Source organism: Oxyura jamaicensis, chromosome 1 (assembly GCF_011077185.1).
Source record: "Oxyura jamaicensis isolate SHBP4307 breed ruddy duck chromosome 1, BPBGC_Ojam_1.0, whole genome shotgun sequence".
NCBI classification, from domain to species: domain Eukaryota; kingdom Metazoa; phylum Chordata; class Aves; order Anseriformes; family Anatidae; genus Oxyura; species Oxyura jamaicensis.
The window spans coordinates 12,771,907-12,788,036 of NC_048893.1; the positions used below are offsets into that span (position 1 = coordinate 12,771,907).

Below are 16,130 nucleotides of genomic sequence, written 5' to 3' on the forward strand. Positions count from 1 at the left end.
ATTTGCTGACTATCCCATAAAGACAATAAGAAACAAGCATTTCCAGTCCTCATATATGAAGGACGTAATCTCTTAAATCTGAACACCCTCAGACTATGCAAAGAAGATAAAAGTCACTGGTTCTTTTGAACCAGTGAAAAAGGGCTTTGTAAGGCAGATGCGGTGTTTCTCTTGTGTTATTGGAAAGAGAGCAGTTGGGACAAAGAAAAGAGGCGAGACAAGTTCTGGTTTCTATTATTATTTTAATAATCAGGACCAGTTTTATTAAGAGTAAAAATAGTTTGCAAATGTCATCAAGGTCAAAGTAAGCAGCAGTTACTGAGTGATGACAAATGTGTTCTTATCAGTGTTTAAACTCCTTTTTTAATGCATGTTCTTTACTCAAAATCAAAAGATATATATAAAAAAGCAACCATTTACGTATCTAATTCTGCAAAAATTTAATGGACAATAAATACATAAACAAACAAATTCACCCATCTGAAAAAAATGCCAACATGTTTCAGGCATTATTCTTTACAATTAGAACAATTTTTAAAATTATTTTTTATTTTTAAATGTACAAGAAGTATGAGGGTCTTGTGCTTGCTTCTTTTGCAAAACCAATATTCTTCCTAGCTTATATCAATAGTTTCTTCCCAAGGAAAGGGAGAAAGGTGAACATAAAACTGTTCTTCAGAACTAGACTTATTGAGATGTTATCTAAACATCTGATACATACTTTCAATATAATTTTCAATATGTAAATATTCTCAATATTACTTTCAATATTGTTATTACTTAATGCTATTCCTATTACTCATATTACTATTATTTCAGTAATCTGAAACCAGAACTATTTAAAATATTTTGTGGAAATCTGCAGTTTGGATGTTTGCCTCTGCATTGACTAACAAAGCCATCTCCTGACTTTGTGAGCTATTAGGTGATCAAAATTCAAGTAGTAACAGAGCAGAAGCTGAAGGCAAATTCCAAAATTCCTTCACACTGCTTCTAGAGATGGTAATAAATGTTGTGCCAGCTCTAAGCAGAGCCATGTGGGTAGGATGTCACACTGTAAATCTTCATACCTGCCCATCTTCTAAAGAAAAAAATGTATAAGATGACATAAAACCTTTTGAATGAGCCTAGAATATGGTTGTTTTAAGCCAAGAATGCCCAGGTTTTTAATTAGTCATGAAAACAGGTAAGAAAACATATGGAATGATTGCCATTAAGAACTCTATATTAGTAAATTACTGCATTAGAGCAAAATGTTGTTTCTTTCTTAAACCAAATACATCACAGTAAATCTGATGCCTTGATATGGTTATTGTCAGTTAGTTCAACTTTCTAAAAGTTACCAATATGCTTTCAAAATTAAGGGGCGTGTATTTGCAAATTATTCAATATGTATAGGCAAGAATTTCCTTGGGTTTCAGGAAATAAGATGAATTCTTCCTTTACTGAATTTTTGCAAATTCTTCCTTTGAAATGTTTTTACTCTTTTTCATAGGCTTCTAGCTGAAGTTCACAGATTTCTAAAAATTTTGAGAAAATGCTAGAGACAACCTTCATGAATATTTTTTCAAATGATATATTTGAAACTCAGACAATATTTTTTCGTCTGCTATGGAAAACTATGAATAGTAAAACAGCTTCTGTTATAAAACCCAGCTATATTCATATATCGAATATTCTGAAACACTAATTTATTTGGTCTGTGCTTCACATTCTTGGATTTTGCCCCAAGGCAAACCTGAATAAAATAAAATTTGCTCAAAGTGGAATCCAGACAAAAACTCTGATAGAGGATGATTTTGACTGGTAGGGTCTGTGAATGCTGAGTAGCTCCTTCCTGCTGCTTTACTAATTCTACCTAAACAAAAGAGTGAAGAATAGAAAAGGGAAGAAAAAACATGTTTCTTAACTGTTTTGCTACTTGTTCTGGAGGATTTGTAACACATAGCAAGGTGTACTGAACACTGAACGCTTATGTCCTAATGAGATGGTCATGTCTTTTTGCTTTTTTTTCTAGAAGACTTATTAATCTTGTTTTGGTTTCTTACAATGCCTTTATTAGTGAATATTTTATGCACCTTATGTTTTAAAACATTGTGAATGTAGTAGTACTAAGAGTATTTAAGGATAAATGTTATGAAGGCACTTCATAACAGGTATTTGTAACCAGGTATTGATGTATTTGCATCTAGGCTGACAATGGAGGCAAAATTAATGCAAGACTCACTACAGCTTTGCCTCCAACTGTGCCAGATCTGCAGAAATCCGAGTCATGTGGCTGTTGGTCTCTAAGATTTGTTAACAACACTGATTAGAAGCTGGTGTTTTGCTGAGATAAAACTGGGTGCCATCTGCAAGGGAAGCAATATTTTTCTCCTTATAGACTCTGACGCCCTCCGCCTCTTGACAACCTCCTGATAGCTCCTGCAAGTGCTTCAGTGGATAAGCAGATGAGATATCTAATGCTGGCTCTAAGGAGAATAAGCATAATGTGTAACTGTGTGAGAAAAACTCACATGAAAATTTGTAGAAGGGTTTGATTGTGTCCTAACAGTGGCCTGAAAGGGAGCTCAGAAGAATCCTGTTTATCTAATACTGGAAGATTACTTTTGTTCATTTTGTTAAAGTGATGAATAATGATTAGTGTTTGCTAAGGATTATGATTTGCTGATATCACTTGAATTAAGCCAGACAGAATAGTATAAATTACTAGTGGTCAAATTTGGCTGGCATGCTGATAATTTTTTTTTCCAAATTAATGAACCATACAGTCTGGTATAATGAATGCTCCATGGATACTACTTAAAAAAAAAAAAAAAAAAAAAAAAAAAAAAAAAAAGTATATGTTTATGTTATCTTCTAGTAAAGAACCAAATGATTTTAACCATGTTAAAAGATGGAATATTTTGGGCTGGGAATACTAGAAGTACTGGTACGAAAACATGCAACTCGCTATTCCTGTAATACTCACTCTGAAAATTTCATCAAGAGAAGGTCACAGGAATATTTTTAATTTTCCTTGAAGCCACAATTCTGAATTTGATTTCAAGTGTGATTTTTAATTCTGTCAAATTTTAGATCTTTAACCATTTTTTGGTGTCTTTGTTTATAGATCATCTGGAATACAAATAAATATCTTAAGCATAAAATCTTAACATTTAAAACCGCAAGAACTGTGTTCTATGTTGTAATTTTATCCTACTTTTTCATACAAATAATTAAGCACTTTATTGCTGACTATTTGTTTCTCCCTTACAAGAAGATTTTGACTGTCTGTGCCCCTGTGTGTGTTCTGGCAAACAACTTGGAATAAATACCGAACACTAGGAAAAAACAATGCCAAAGGTGTTTGCCTTTGGTGAAAACCAGAGCTACTTAACTTTAGCGTGAATTATGAAGTTTGAGATGCAAAGTCTCAACTATTCATTTCCATCAGTTTTTGGAGAACAGCTAACTTTTGTTCCACTGACAGCTTTAGACTGTTTTTTTACTTTGCAAATGCTGGTAGTTACATCCAAATTAAAGGTTGACAAACGTGCTAGAAGCCTCCATCATAAAACTGTGTAAGAGTAGAATAGTTAGTAACTACATTGGATAAAAAATAATCAAATGGACTTCAGAACTGAAGTCCTAAAATTAATCAGAGGTCAAAGCCCCATTGGATGGGGCCCTGAGCAAGCGGGGACCCCACCCAGAAGATATCCCCGGTTGGTGCAGCAGACCTCCCATCTTCCCTTTTCACCCATGTCCTGCGAAGGTTCTCAATAACAGCAAAACTACTTTCTAAGAAGTAATCCAGCTGTTAAGTAAGGTAAGTCTGAGAAAACACTTATCTGGCCCAACTTCCTTTCAGTCTATTTATATTCAGTGATATGATGTGCTTCCTGTGCTCACACAAATTTTATTCTCTTCTAATGAACAAGACAGATCACAGATCATATTTCTTTTTGTGCTGAGAACATTAAGGATAGAAAAATAAGCCAGGCAGAAAGCTGTATTTCCCTTATGCCAGTTTCCAGCTGATTCTGATGTAAAGATGCTCAGCTAATTATAGCATATCTTTCTGAGATACAGGCAGCAGGTATGTTATTGGATAATGTGTCTGTTGCCAAATAAATAATTAAATGATGCTTCTAAATTTAACCACATTCGTAATTACATCAATAGTGTATAGAGTACCTTGCTGAAGGCAAAGTGAGTAAACTTGTTAACATTTGGATGTAATAGACACCCATTAATTACAGCTACTGAAACAATAATATCATTAACTCCCCAGAAAGACTCTTTCAGTGGTTCTTGAATGTCTGACTAAGTAGTAAGCCCTACGCTAAGTAAGCATTTTCTACTTGTGCACCCATATTGTATTCTTCAATATTATTGCCATTAAATGCTTAATGTCAGATCAGGCAGAGGTTGTCTGAGAGGGTGACCTTTCAATGAAGCTGGGTAAAATTTTAATTATGCCACTTTAAACTTAAAGTAGTTATTAATTGGTACACTAACTTGTATCAATAAGTAGACAGAGACCTATTGCTTAGCTCTGATTAGCAGCCTGGGTCACCTGTGAAGGTCAGTCAGTAATCCAGACCTTTAACACCATAAGGGTATGAAAGCACAGCTAGAAAGTAAATGGTGTTTTATTCAGATCCCAACAGCTAGCATGTACCAGGGAGGCATACAGAAAGCACACATTGGTCCCAGAACTGCTATGTAAAAAGATGGTTGCTCAAATATAAAGACCTGAAAGTAGTTTCCTTGCCTGCTTTAATGAGTTTCCCCATCACCAAGAAAATCTGGGAAATATTTATTTTTTCAAGCTAAGTCCTGAATTAAGGTGACTCTCTTTTCTGAAACCCTATAAAACAGATTGCCTGTCATTAACTTTATATGTAGGTAGGTAATAACTGGTTGGGTGAAAGCTTTTTTTTTATTTTTTTCAGTGCCTGATGGGTTTTCTCTATTTTTATCTGCTTTTGCTGTCATGGAAAACCCCTCCCTTCCCCACTGGAGAAAAAAATACAGGAGCATTTTACTGAGCTGGGGTCTTCTATTCCCCCTTCCCTCCCCCAGGAACTACAGATGCTTTGTTGTTTGAGTTAATTCAGAAATGGACAATTTTAATCATACAACAGTGTTATCCTAATACAAAGATATGAGCCGGATTAAGATGAAAGTCAGTCTGTAATCCGGTATTTATTATTTGCAGCAACCAATTTGGTAATGGCTCGCATTCGACAACATGAAGGTGTCTCTGCCACCTGCCTTGAGTCAGAACCCAGGGACTCGGCTTGCTTTATCTTTGCTGCTTTTCTCTGCACAGTAAATCTGTAGCGCTCACACTTTAATTCATAACAATGGAAGAGAACCCCTGGTTCTGAACTAATAAAAACAGTATTTCATTGCAACCTTGGACTGGCCAAAACAGCACAAATCATTTCACCAAAAGGCTATTAAAATGTCTTTCAAATATCGCGTTAACTTTAAGCCCTGGTTTCGACCTAGGCATTATCTAGGCAGCCCCTCTTGTATAACTCAGCAAAATCAGTAACCACCATCTAACATCTCCACTCATGCTATGTGAAGTGTGCTGGATGATGTTACTTATCTGTCTTACTCTTTCACATTAGGTGCAATTTATAAGCTATGTATCTACACAAAGGGCTTCTCTGCCAGGAAAGTGAAAACTAGTGGGTTTCATGCCAGGCAGTAGAAAATGACAATCTGGGAGGTAAATAAAAATTTTTAATATTGTTTTATCAAGTGGAAGAAGAGAAATGAAGCAAGCAGAAGAAATTCAATATGTCAAATTACACCAATTTTGCATTTAATTATATCAAATTCTCCAGCTCTTCCCCAATGTATAGGAAACAAATCAGGACAAAACAACCTGGGTGTTCAGCTACACTCTGTTTTCTTGCTGCTTAGAAGGGACTGGATCCAAATGTAGCAACAATCAAGCTTCATTTCACAATCTTGATTTCTTACAGGCCTCAGAGCTTTAATTTACCTAATTTAAAAGCTGTTTTTATGCACTATTTAAACTCAGTTTATGCAGAGTCCTAACAATTTTTTATTAGCCAGCTTCCCAGCAATGGAATCCTTTTAAAACTATGAATGGCCCCACATTTTCTTAACACAAAATAATCTATCTGTCCTGCTGACAGTAGCAGCCATCTCCGTGTGATTCAACCACTGTGTGCTTCGGGAATTCTCCTCACCTATTCATACCACAGTTAACATGAACTTATGAATGTACCAAGCACACAAATCTGGTGCTTTTTAGAAGGCATCAGAGCAGAAGAAATCTGGGTGCTGAAGGAAATCATCCATGAAAGTGATTAAAATGAAGGGGTGGCTCAACAGGCCCAAAGCATTTAGCTCCATAGTTTCTGCCATGACTATTTTTGTGTTCAGCTACAAGACAGTGAGAGATTTAAAAGATCAAATGCTATTCCTTTCTGTCCTCAGAAGAGACTTATTTTTCACTTCTGTATTTCTCTAGAGACACGAGTGAATTTTCATAGCAATTCTGAAAGGACTTGCTCATCTCTGTCCAGCTCATCTGAGGGCAAGTCCATTGCTACCGCAACATGGCTATCACAGCATTTGTCAGTTGTTGTATAGCTTCTGCTAATTATAAAACTAACTAATAAAAAAAGAAGAGGAATTAAGAGAAAATGGTCAGCTGTGGTTAGCCAAAGCTAAGGCATATTCTTATTGAGTGGTCTGAATCCAAGCAGGAGATAAAGACAATGTAAAAGCAGTACTGTCAATATAACAGCTGCCACCAAAAATTAATTAAAACATGATAAAAATAGAAATTACTATTGCCTTTAGTCTGTAACATGGGGCCAAATGCATTAATAGTTGTTTGTGCTGCTGAGCCAAGCAGCGTAGGGGTGTTTCTAGAGAGGAGGAGAAGGAATTACCTTGCCTTGCAGATGCCCTGCAGAGCCCTCCAGATGCTACTCTAGGTGAGCACCTGGAGAGGCTGCTATTTCCTCCACAGACATACATGGGGGTCAAGTGAATCAGCTGCTGTATTTATATCTATAGATTATTTCTGTAAGGTAATTTTTGTCCACTGTGGTCTTCTGTTTGCTAAGGTTAATAGGGAAGCAAATGTATTTTCTTAAGCATAAAGCTTGGCAGTAAGGACTAATCCAAAGGGCACATTCAGTGACTCTGTTAAAAAACAACTTATTAGTAATAATAAGATTTGTGTAGTCTGAATATGTATCGGAGAAAAAAAAAAAGTATTTCCATTATCTACACAATCAGTTACATTTTATAATTCAATTCTCTAGGAATCACACTGATAACAAAGTCAAACTGCTACCACAAAATTGAAGGAAGAAATTTAAGCCTGAAAAAGTTGTATTTTTTTTTACTAGAAGTGTTAAAAAAACTCTCAGTGCTTTGTCTTCAACACACACCACTGAGATCCTTAGCACTTGGATTCGCAGAGTAAAGCAATTCTGGTGTTGACTCCAGTGACCTCAGTGGTTCGGAAAGAGTAATAGGGGCTGCTGGGTTAATGACTCACTAACCTGCTGCCTGAGGTGAGGCTGGGCATAACATGAATACCTTTTGGAACCATCATGTCAAAGATCTGCATCCAAATCAACGACCCTTACTCATATGCTAATCAAAAGCATATTTTAAACTGTTTTCTCCATTCCACTTGCAAAAGATTGTGAAATCTGCAAGCAATAAAAATAGGCTGTAAATACACTGTGCCACATAGAAGTTCTTGATACGTGCATTACACATGCACCTTTCCTCTTAACAAAATTATACTACAAACATAAAGGTCAACACAGGCTAGATGATTTCTCTTCATTTAAGTGCTGCTGATGATCTGATGGATTTATAAAGCTCAAGAATTTTGAAGTGAAGACAGTGGTGACCGCTCAACCAGAAAATCAAGTTGCAAGAGTGAAAAGTATGCTGAGCAAGACTGAAGAAATTATTAGCTTTGTTGCTTATTTCAGTGATTAAATGATGAGCTTGTCAATGAAATATTTATGCATGTGACAGCAGAAAACTTAACACTTTATTTCCTTTTGGGAAAAAAATAAACAGAAAATAGGGAGAACGAGGATACCACTGAAAAATCACTGAGTAATGTATCTGCACCCTGAATTGTTGGAGTTCCTCCTTACCAAAAAGTCCTGAACACAAGTAAAAACCTTTCTTCTATAATACTTTAAACATATGGAAAATAATAGGTGCACATATCCTTGCACTAGGGTTACATCAGAAAAATATTAAGAGAGATTGATAAGCTGCAGTTATTGTAGTGACTATAAGAAGTCTGATTTATCCCTACAAAACACTGTAGGTTTCATTCCTGTTAACTCCTGTAAGATAAATCATCAATAAACTTGGTCATCTGATGGATGTTTAGACAAAATAAGCTGGAACAATGGAAGGAGCGATAGCAACAAATGCCAGAGAAGTGACAGAACAATTTGAAAGAAGCTACCCCAGGAGCAGCAGGAGAAAGGGGCCATTCTTACTCTATGAGTAAGGTTCCATCTTCTTACTCTGTAAGTAAGAGGCATGTTTTGCTTCATGTTCAAGATTTTTTTTTTATTATTATTATTATTCTGGCTATAGCAGGGACTAAACGCACGATTCATCCAGAAAAAATACCTAAGGAAATTCTAGTGTCAGGATTGTTTGTTGTCCTGTCTCTGAAAACCACCTTTGCTCATGCATTCTTCATCTCCAAGTCTTTCATGTTACCAGCAAATAATACTCAGCAGCACCTTCTAGCCAGCTTAGTAGTACTCTCAGTACCTGACAGAACTTCAGAGAAAGGGTTTTATTTTATTGATTGCAGGCAGAATTTTCCTTCATGATATTGAGTTTCTTGTAAGATCCAACCTGAATGATTCAATGGTTCTATGGTTCTATGTTTCATTTGTCACATTGAACATACACTGCAACTTTTTCAAGTGCTGTGGTCTCACGCCTAAATCTGAGGTATAAAAAGAGTGGCAAGTCCTAGGCAGACATGCAGTTATCCCAGACTTTCTGTATGTCTTTTTCTCCACGCCAGGAATCCTAGCATGGCTACCACTAAACTAACAGAAAGGCATTTCAGAAGATTGCATTAATAACTTTAACTTCCATTACCTGATTTCTAAGCTAGATTTTACATAGTTTTATATTGGCTGTCTCTTAAGTTCACAGCAATCCAGTGTAGGAAAACTAAATGATGCTTATATAAAAGTAGTAATTCCATCACAAGATCCCAATGAATAAGAATGCAAATAATTTTTGTCAAAATGTGCTGTTTCTGTATATCAGAAAACAGTGCACAGAAGTGATAACAGTGAGGTAATGAGAGGTTTCATTCTTATGGGTTCATGCAGATTATTTTTTGATTTGGTAACATATTGCTTGGCACATTTTGCATTTCATTTAAAATTCTCTTTTGTTTAAACCAAAGTGATTGGTACACATATGAAAGGACCATAACTCAACTAAAATCAGCTAGGGAAAGGTGTTTTATGATAGGATCAAAGGGAAACTAATCCAAGTCACATATTTGCCTAGTCCTTAATAGCCAATATTAAGGGTGACTAAAGGTAAGGATTAATGATTGACTGAAAGTAGATTCTGTTTGATTTGGGAACCCAACCTTCCTAAAAGTTCTTTATCATGATGGTAGAGTTGCTTTTGTGGAAGAGGAATTCCAAGCCCAAGCTTTTTCTCCAAAGAAAGAAAAAAAAGAAAAAAAAATAATAAAAATGACCTTTGGCTAGCTCTTTGTTTGCAAAACTGTTAGCTTGTTCTTTAAAAAATTGAGCTGAAATGCCAACTGTTTGAAATATGAAGATGTATCTGATTCCAGAAGGTATTTTTTAACTAAAAGAAAACCCAATCTTTTTTTTTTTTTTTTTTTTTTTTTTTAATAAATTTAAAAATTTTTTTTATATTTATTTTATTTTATTGTTTTAATAGGGGGGAAAGCTTATTAATGTACTCTAGTAATGACAGAGGATCTCTGTGATATATCTTAAAAGTTGAAGAAAAAATAATTTTAAAATAGCATCCTTCCTTACAAACACATTGTATTTATTCAGTACAACAGTGTCAAATTCACCCTGCTTGCAGGGGAGTGTTCAAGAGTTTTCCTGAACAAAGCTGAAGAATAGGAGCTTTCCTTATCAAGTTATTCCCATTTTCCAAAATTGTTCAATAGCCAAAAATAACCTATCAATACTAAAGCATAAAGAAAGAGTCATGAAACAAAGTTTTTCACGGTAATTTAACATTTTCCATTAACAGTTTTCACATTGAGATACACATAGCCTCGAGGAGTGCCTGCCCAGAAGGACAGTCTGTGTGTTGGTGCTCACTACAGCACCTTTGGCTTCAACTTTGTGTTAGACTCAGATGTGCTGTGGAGGAAGAAGGACTGGAAATAGCCTGCCAGTGCTGAACACCCACACAACCTACATACCCCACAACCATGGGAATTTATGTTTGAAGAGGACACACAAGGAACAATGCATGAGCAGTTCCATTTGCACACCTCACACCTTGGCATTGATCCCCTAAAGCCTTTTCTCTTCTTATGGGACTCCATGGGTCTCTTTCTTCCCATGTCATTAATCTCTCATCCCAGTCATTAATCTCTCATCACTGTCAGTCACCTTCCATCATACTGGCCTATGCAAATGACAATGCATATTCATCCCAGGAAGAGTTGAAAGCATCCCTGGAGAAGCTTTTGATACAGTTACTCACAGTATCCTTCTGGACAAAATGTCAAGCATACAGATAGATAAATACATAGTACAATGGATGAAAAAATGGCTAATGTGTCATGCTCGAAGTGTTATAGTAAATGGGGTTACATCAGGCTGGCAGCCAGTCATCAGTTAGGTTCCCCATGGCATCATTTTGGGGCCAGTTCTCTTTAATGTTTTCATAAACGACTTGGATGTAGGTCTAGAAGTTGTGTTCAGTCTGCAGATGATACTAAATTGGGAGGAGAAGTCGGGGATAGAGAGGTCTTGCAGAGAGATCTTGACAAATTAGAGAGCTGGGCAATGACCAACAATATCACAGAATCACAGAACTCTAGGGGTTGGAAGGGACCTTGAGAGATCATCGGGTCCAACTCCCCTGCAAAGCAGGTTCCTCAGAGCAGGCTGCCCAGGTAGGCGTCTAGACAGGCCTTGAATATCTCTAGAGAAGGAGACTCCACAACCTCTCTAGGCAGCCTGTTCCAGTGCTCCGTCACGAAGTTTGAATATGAAGTATAACAGGAGCAAGTGCCAGATTGTGCACCTGGGAGGAGGCAACCTTGGCTGTACGTACAGACTGGGGGACAAGAGGCTGGAGAGCAGCCCTGTGGAAAGAGATCTGGGGGTTTTGGTCAATGGCAAGTTGAATATGAGCCAGCAGTGTGCCCTGGCAGCCAAAACAGCCAGCCGTGCCCTGGGGTGCATCAAGCACAGCATTACTAGTCAGTCAAGGGAAGGGATTAGCCCACTCTACTCTGTGCTGGCATGGCCTTACCTTGAGTACTGTGTGCAGTTCTAGGCACCACAATATAAAGAGCACATAAAAGTATTAGATAGTGTCCTTAGGAGGGCTACAAAGATGGTGGAGGGTCTAGAGGGGAATATATAACAGGAGGGCTGAAATCCCTTGGTTCGTTCAGCCCAGAGCAGAGCAGGCTGAGGGGAGGTCTCATGGCGGCCTGCAGCTCCCTCACGAAGGGAGCGGAGGGGCAGGTGCTGAGCTCTGCTCTCTGGGGACAGCGACAGGACCCGAGGAAACGGCATGGAGCTGGGACAGGGGAGGGTAAGGCTGGGGGTTAGGGAAAGGTTCTGCACCCAGAGGGTGGTTGGGCACTCCCCAGGGCAGTGGGCATGGCACTGAGCCTCCGGGATTTCAAGGATCATTTGGACAGCACTCTCAGACACATGGTCTGATTTTTGGGTGGTCCTGTGTGGAGCCAGGAGATGGACTCGATGATCCTTGTGTGTCCCTTCCAGCTCAGGGTATTCCACAATTCTATGTGGTTAAAGGGAAAATCCGGGTTTTGAAGTGAGATATATAGAATATTTCAGCTAATGAATCAGGCTAACATTGTGTGGCAGCTGAGATCAGAGGCTTCTGTGCAATATCCTGCAATCCCAAACTGTTGAATTAGAGGTTCTGGCCTTTAAGAGTCCAAAGTCCATGCCTTAAATATCTCATTTAACAATTCCATTGAGCACTAAGGAAACTGTTAGACTTTGTCTTTCACATATGAGTGGTTGGTCTTGCAGAAATGTAGTCATGGATGATTTAAGATATCTGAAGCAATTGAAATTTTCTGAACAATTGGGCAGACAGTGCATGAATATAAGCATCACCCCAGCCCTGCACCAGCAGGCAATATCACTGGCTCGAAGAGGCTCAGAATGAATGCTACATGGCGGACAAGTTATTCTCACTTGGAAAGGCTACTGCACTTTAATGTTGTCCAGTGTGCTGAATAAGTATTACTAATTACATTTTAATCCTAATTAAGCCTTCATCCTCTGTGCTCCTTTTGACCCCTGTTGCCCTTCAAAGGTCAAAACTACCAAATACATGGAACATTAAGAAAGCTACACAGAATATCAACTAATGAAAAATTCACTAGGGTCTTATCCTTTCTTACCATACAGTTTAAAAGGATCTGGGATTCATGATGAAATCAGGGCCTTTTTTTTTTTTTTTTTTTTTTTCTTCATTTCCTAGTCTTCAGCTGCTTATATAGCTGCAAATACAAAATTCCATCTGATAATTAGTGATGAGAGAAATCAAAGGATATGCACTTTAATGTCACCAAAGCTAGGTGAGAAATTTAATATAAAGGTGACCCCAAAAGATTGCAGCTTAAGCTATTCAGTGGTAGATAGAAAGTGTTGAGCATTCTTTAAAAAAAAGGTAATTCTCCTGGATGAATCTCTAAATAGGGTTATGATTAAACTGGACATTTGGGAATAAGCTGGAAACTGTCAAATGCCTCGTTCAGATTTATGATTGTAAAGCCAAGTACTGCTGAGCACAGCAGCAGTCCCCTGGCAAATCTGTGCTATATTTCAAGCCTAACATAGACACACAGGGAAATGTGATACATTTTGAACTTCAGGCTGAAAATTGATTTACTCAGATGTGCATATACCCCTCTCCTGCCTTACCATGTTGGGGATTTATTTGTTCCTACTGATACAGGTTCGGTCATTGTTACCACATATAGGGTATTTCTTGCTTGGATGGTTCTTGACTTTTTTTTTACTTGACCTTCCCCAGATGATAGGACCAAAGGCTACTAGTGAAATTTAAATTCTAATTTTACACTTTGGGGAGCTGCACCCTTCCAGGTCACCTGCAGTGGGCACCAGCTGCCTACCCGGAGCAGCGAATGTTCATTCACTGACTTGTGAGTTGCAGTGATGTTAACCATTCTGGGTCACTGCAAAAATAATCAACATTTTTTTTTTTTTTTTTTTTTTTTTTTTTTTTAATTTCCTGAAAACCTGGAAAGCAAAATTCTTTAGTCACTGCACACTTTCAGTGTTATAAAAGTCACACATCCTTGGGCACAGCCACAGGTGGGAGGGTGAGACAGAAACGTGGGGCTTTTGCTGGTGGGTTTCTGCTGGTGAGCAACATGTCCTAGAAGGTCAAGTGAGCTACTCCCTTTCACTGACTTCATGAAGCTGCAAGGTAAATCCAGGCTGTTTTTCTAGAGGTGCTGGGTCTTTATGCACTAATTTGGCTTAGGAATGAAGACATTTTGCTGGCTTTTTAAAAATGATAATTCAAAGTAAAAGGACAGGTACCAATACTTAGCACTAGTAACATTGCACTCAGCTGCATGGTGAAAAGTAATGATGCCCACAAATTGTCAAATGAACAACTTCAGTTCAAAACAAGTGTAACTGATGTATTTTTGAGCCTTCTAGGGTTTTGATTTCAGATCCATTAAGAAAAACTAACTTGCTTGCCAAGGTACCTGATAGCTCTTATTTCCAACTGATATTTCCAGACTTTAATCACACCTCTGCTGATACTTCTAGAGAATTACTTTTTTAAAAATGGGTATATAATTTAGAAATACATATCCAGGGATCCACAGAGGAAGCTGGCTATCTTTCTTCCTTGCTTTTTTATTGAACTATTTGTATCATAAAAATTTTTTCCTTCATATCTTGAACACTGAGATGTAAATTGAGGAATTAAATGTTTTTCCCAGTTTGCCTTCAGCCCAAGACACAACTTCTGCATTAAAGTACAACTACACACCAAAAAATCTGCAATAACTTACAGCACGTTTTCTAATACAGCATACCACCACCTTGTCGGTAATATGAACTAAATAACATCTAGTTTTAGTCTACCCTACTGCCTATTCTATTTGTACAGATGTGTTAAAAACAGCACTATCCAGTCATAACCTGGAAGACAACAAGGGCTGAAAATGGTAAAGAAGAAAAATCCACTATTGCTAGTTCAGTTTTTAGAAACAGTAATCATACGTCAAAGAAAGAACAAGTCATTATAATGTTAGCCATCAGGTTATAAAACAGACTTGAAAAAAACAACCCCATGACTATGCATCCCATCATCACAGTATCCACTGAGATTGCTCCTTGTCAAAGTTTATATTGGGGGCTCTATATATTATTAAGAGATTAATAAATGTGCTGTAGTTTTCATTTTTTATTTTATTTTTTTAATTAAATCCCTCATGTCAAGTGGCACATTGACCAGAATGGTGAATGTGAAACTGGGGGTCATTTTCCATTGCAGCAATGACTTTTTGCACTTTCTCAGGTGAAAGAGTGAGCTAAACTTACCTAGGGAAAACTGAAGGACGGATGCAGTAGTTGTGTTAAGGCCAGTGGTGGTCTACAGGAAGAAAAGCAAACAGCAGAGAGATTGTGTTAGGTTAGCAAAACAATACATTCATCACTTGTTTTCCTTTGAAAGCATGGAAGCTCTCTGGATACCTAGACCTTCAGTGCATAAAACTATTAATCTCCTACCCTTTCAGGTTGAGTGTTTATGGACATTGCTCTTATGTCATTTGGATTATTGATGTCTCAACATATGTCAAAGATGGCATTTTTTTTCCATTTTACTGTATTAATGTCTGCAAAATGAGCACATTTTATGGAATGCTGGCACTTGACCAGTGTTTAGGAGAACTAAAAGATGAACCTTGTGGTTTATGATCAGCTTAGTGTAAACCTGTATATACAGAAAGTTTTTCACTTATTTTTCCCAGCACAGAACAAGAACAAAAAATGATCATGTATAAATAGTGAAAATAACATTAAGTAAACCCAAAATAATAAAATGAAATGTTAAGAGGGGGATAACATAATCTAAGTCTTCAGCAGTAAAGCAAACAAAATCTTGATGGTACAGCATAATATATACAGTGCAATTTTGTAGAAGCATCCACACACCGTTGAAATGCAATCAAGACCTACAGGCAGGTAGAAAACACTGAGCAGTTCACTCTGTATTCAGCGCACTGCCCTCCCATGTTGCTTTTCTTTTTCTCTCTTTCAATACCCTCATATTTCAGTTGGTCACATTAGAACAGTTGTCCTGAAAATGTTATAAGATGAAGAGCACTAGAGTTTTGTGAAGAAAATAATATCACCTGTATTATTTCAAAAAGATTTTCAATTCATTTTGAAAGCTGGACTTAACAATAGTGCTACATAACAAGCAAGTCAGAGGATCACCCCAAAAAGAGGAGACTCAGAGTGTGGTTCATTCCTTTTAGGAAAGGACCCTGCAAACATATGCATACCCTGCAAAACTTTATCACTATAAGCAGATATTATATGCTAGACTGAAGATGGAAAACTGTGCAAAATGAAAGACCACTGCAGCACTAGGCCAAAAAAAGAAAAGGAAAAAGACACAAACTGGTCAGACAGGAAGTTTACACAAACTTTAAAATGTCAACAGTGACAGCAAACACCCTGATTAAATTCAACTATTCAACTATTTGTTGCTAGTGATGGCTGCAGCCTAGATCTGAAGACTTTGGAGTTGTCATCCTATGTCAGACTCCATACAAGACTTCAAGTCATTTCCCATGTGAGCAG

At 37.4% G+C, this 16,130-nt stretch overlaps 1 protein-coding gene across 3 annotated transcripts in view; it reads right to left on the reverse strand.

Annotated features, from left to right (window-relative positions):
- The window catches only part of RELN (reelin), a 285,330-nt gene that overhangs the window by 134,872 nt on the left and 134,328 nt on the right, over nucleotides 1-16,130 (reverse strand). For all 3 annotated transcript variants that reach the window (XM_035347207.1, XM_035347218.1, XM_035347199.1), the window contains exon 8: nucleotides 14,862-14,913. In XM_035347207.1, coding sequence (XP_035203098.1) covers nucleotides 14,862-14,913 — 52 coding nt within the window. The remainder of the gene's footprint in view (nucleotides 1-14,861; nucleotides 14,914-16,130) is intronic.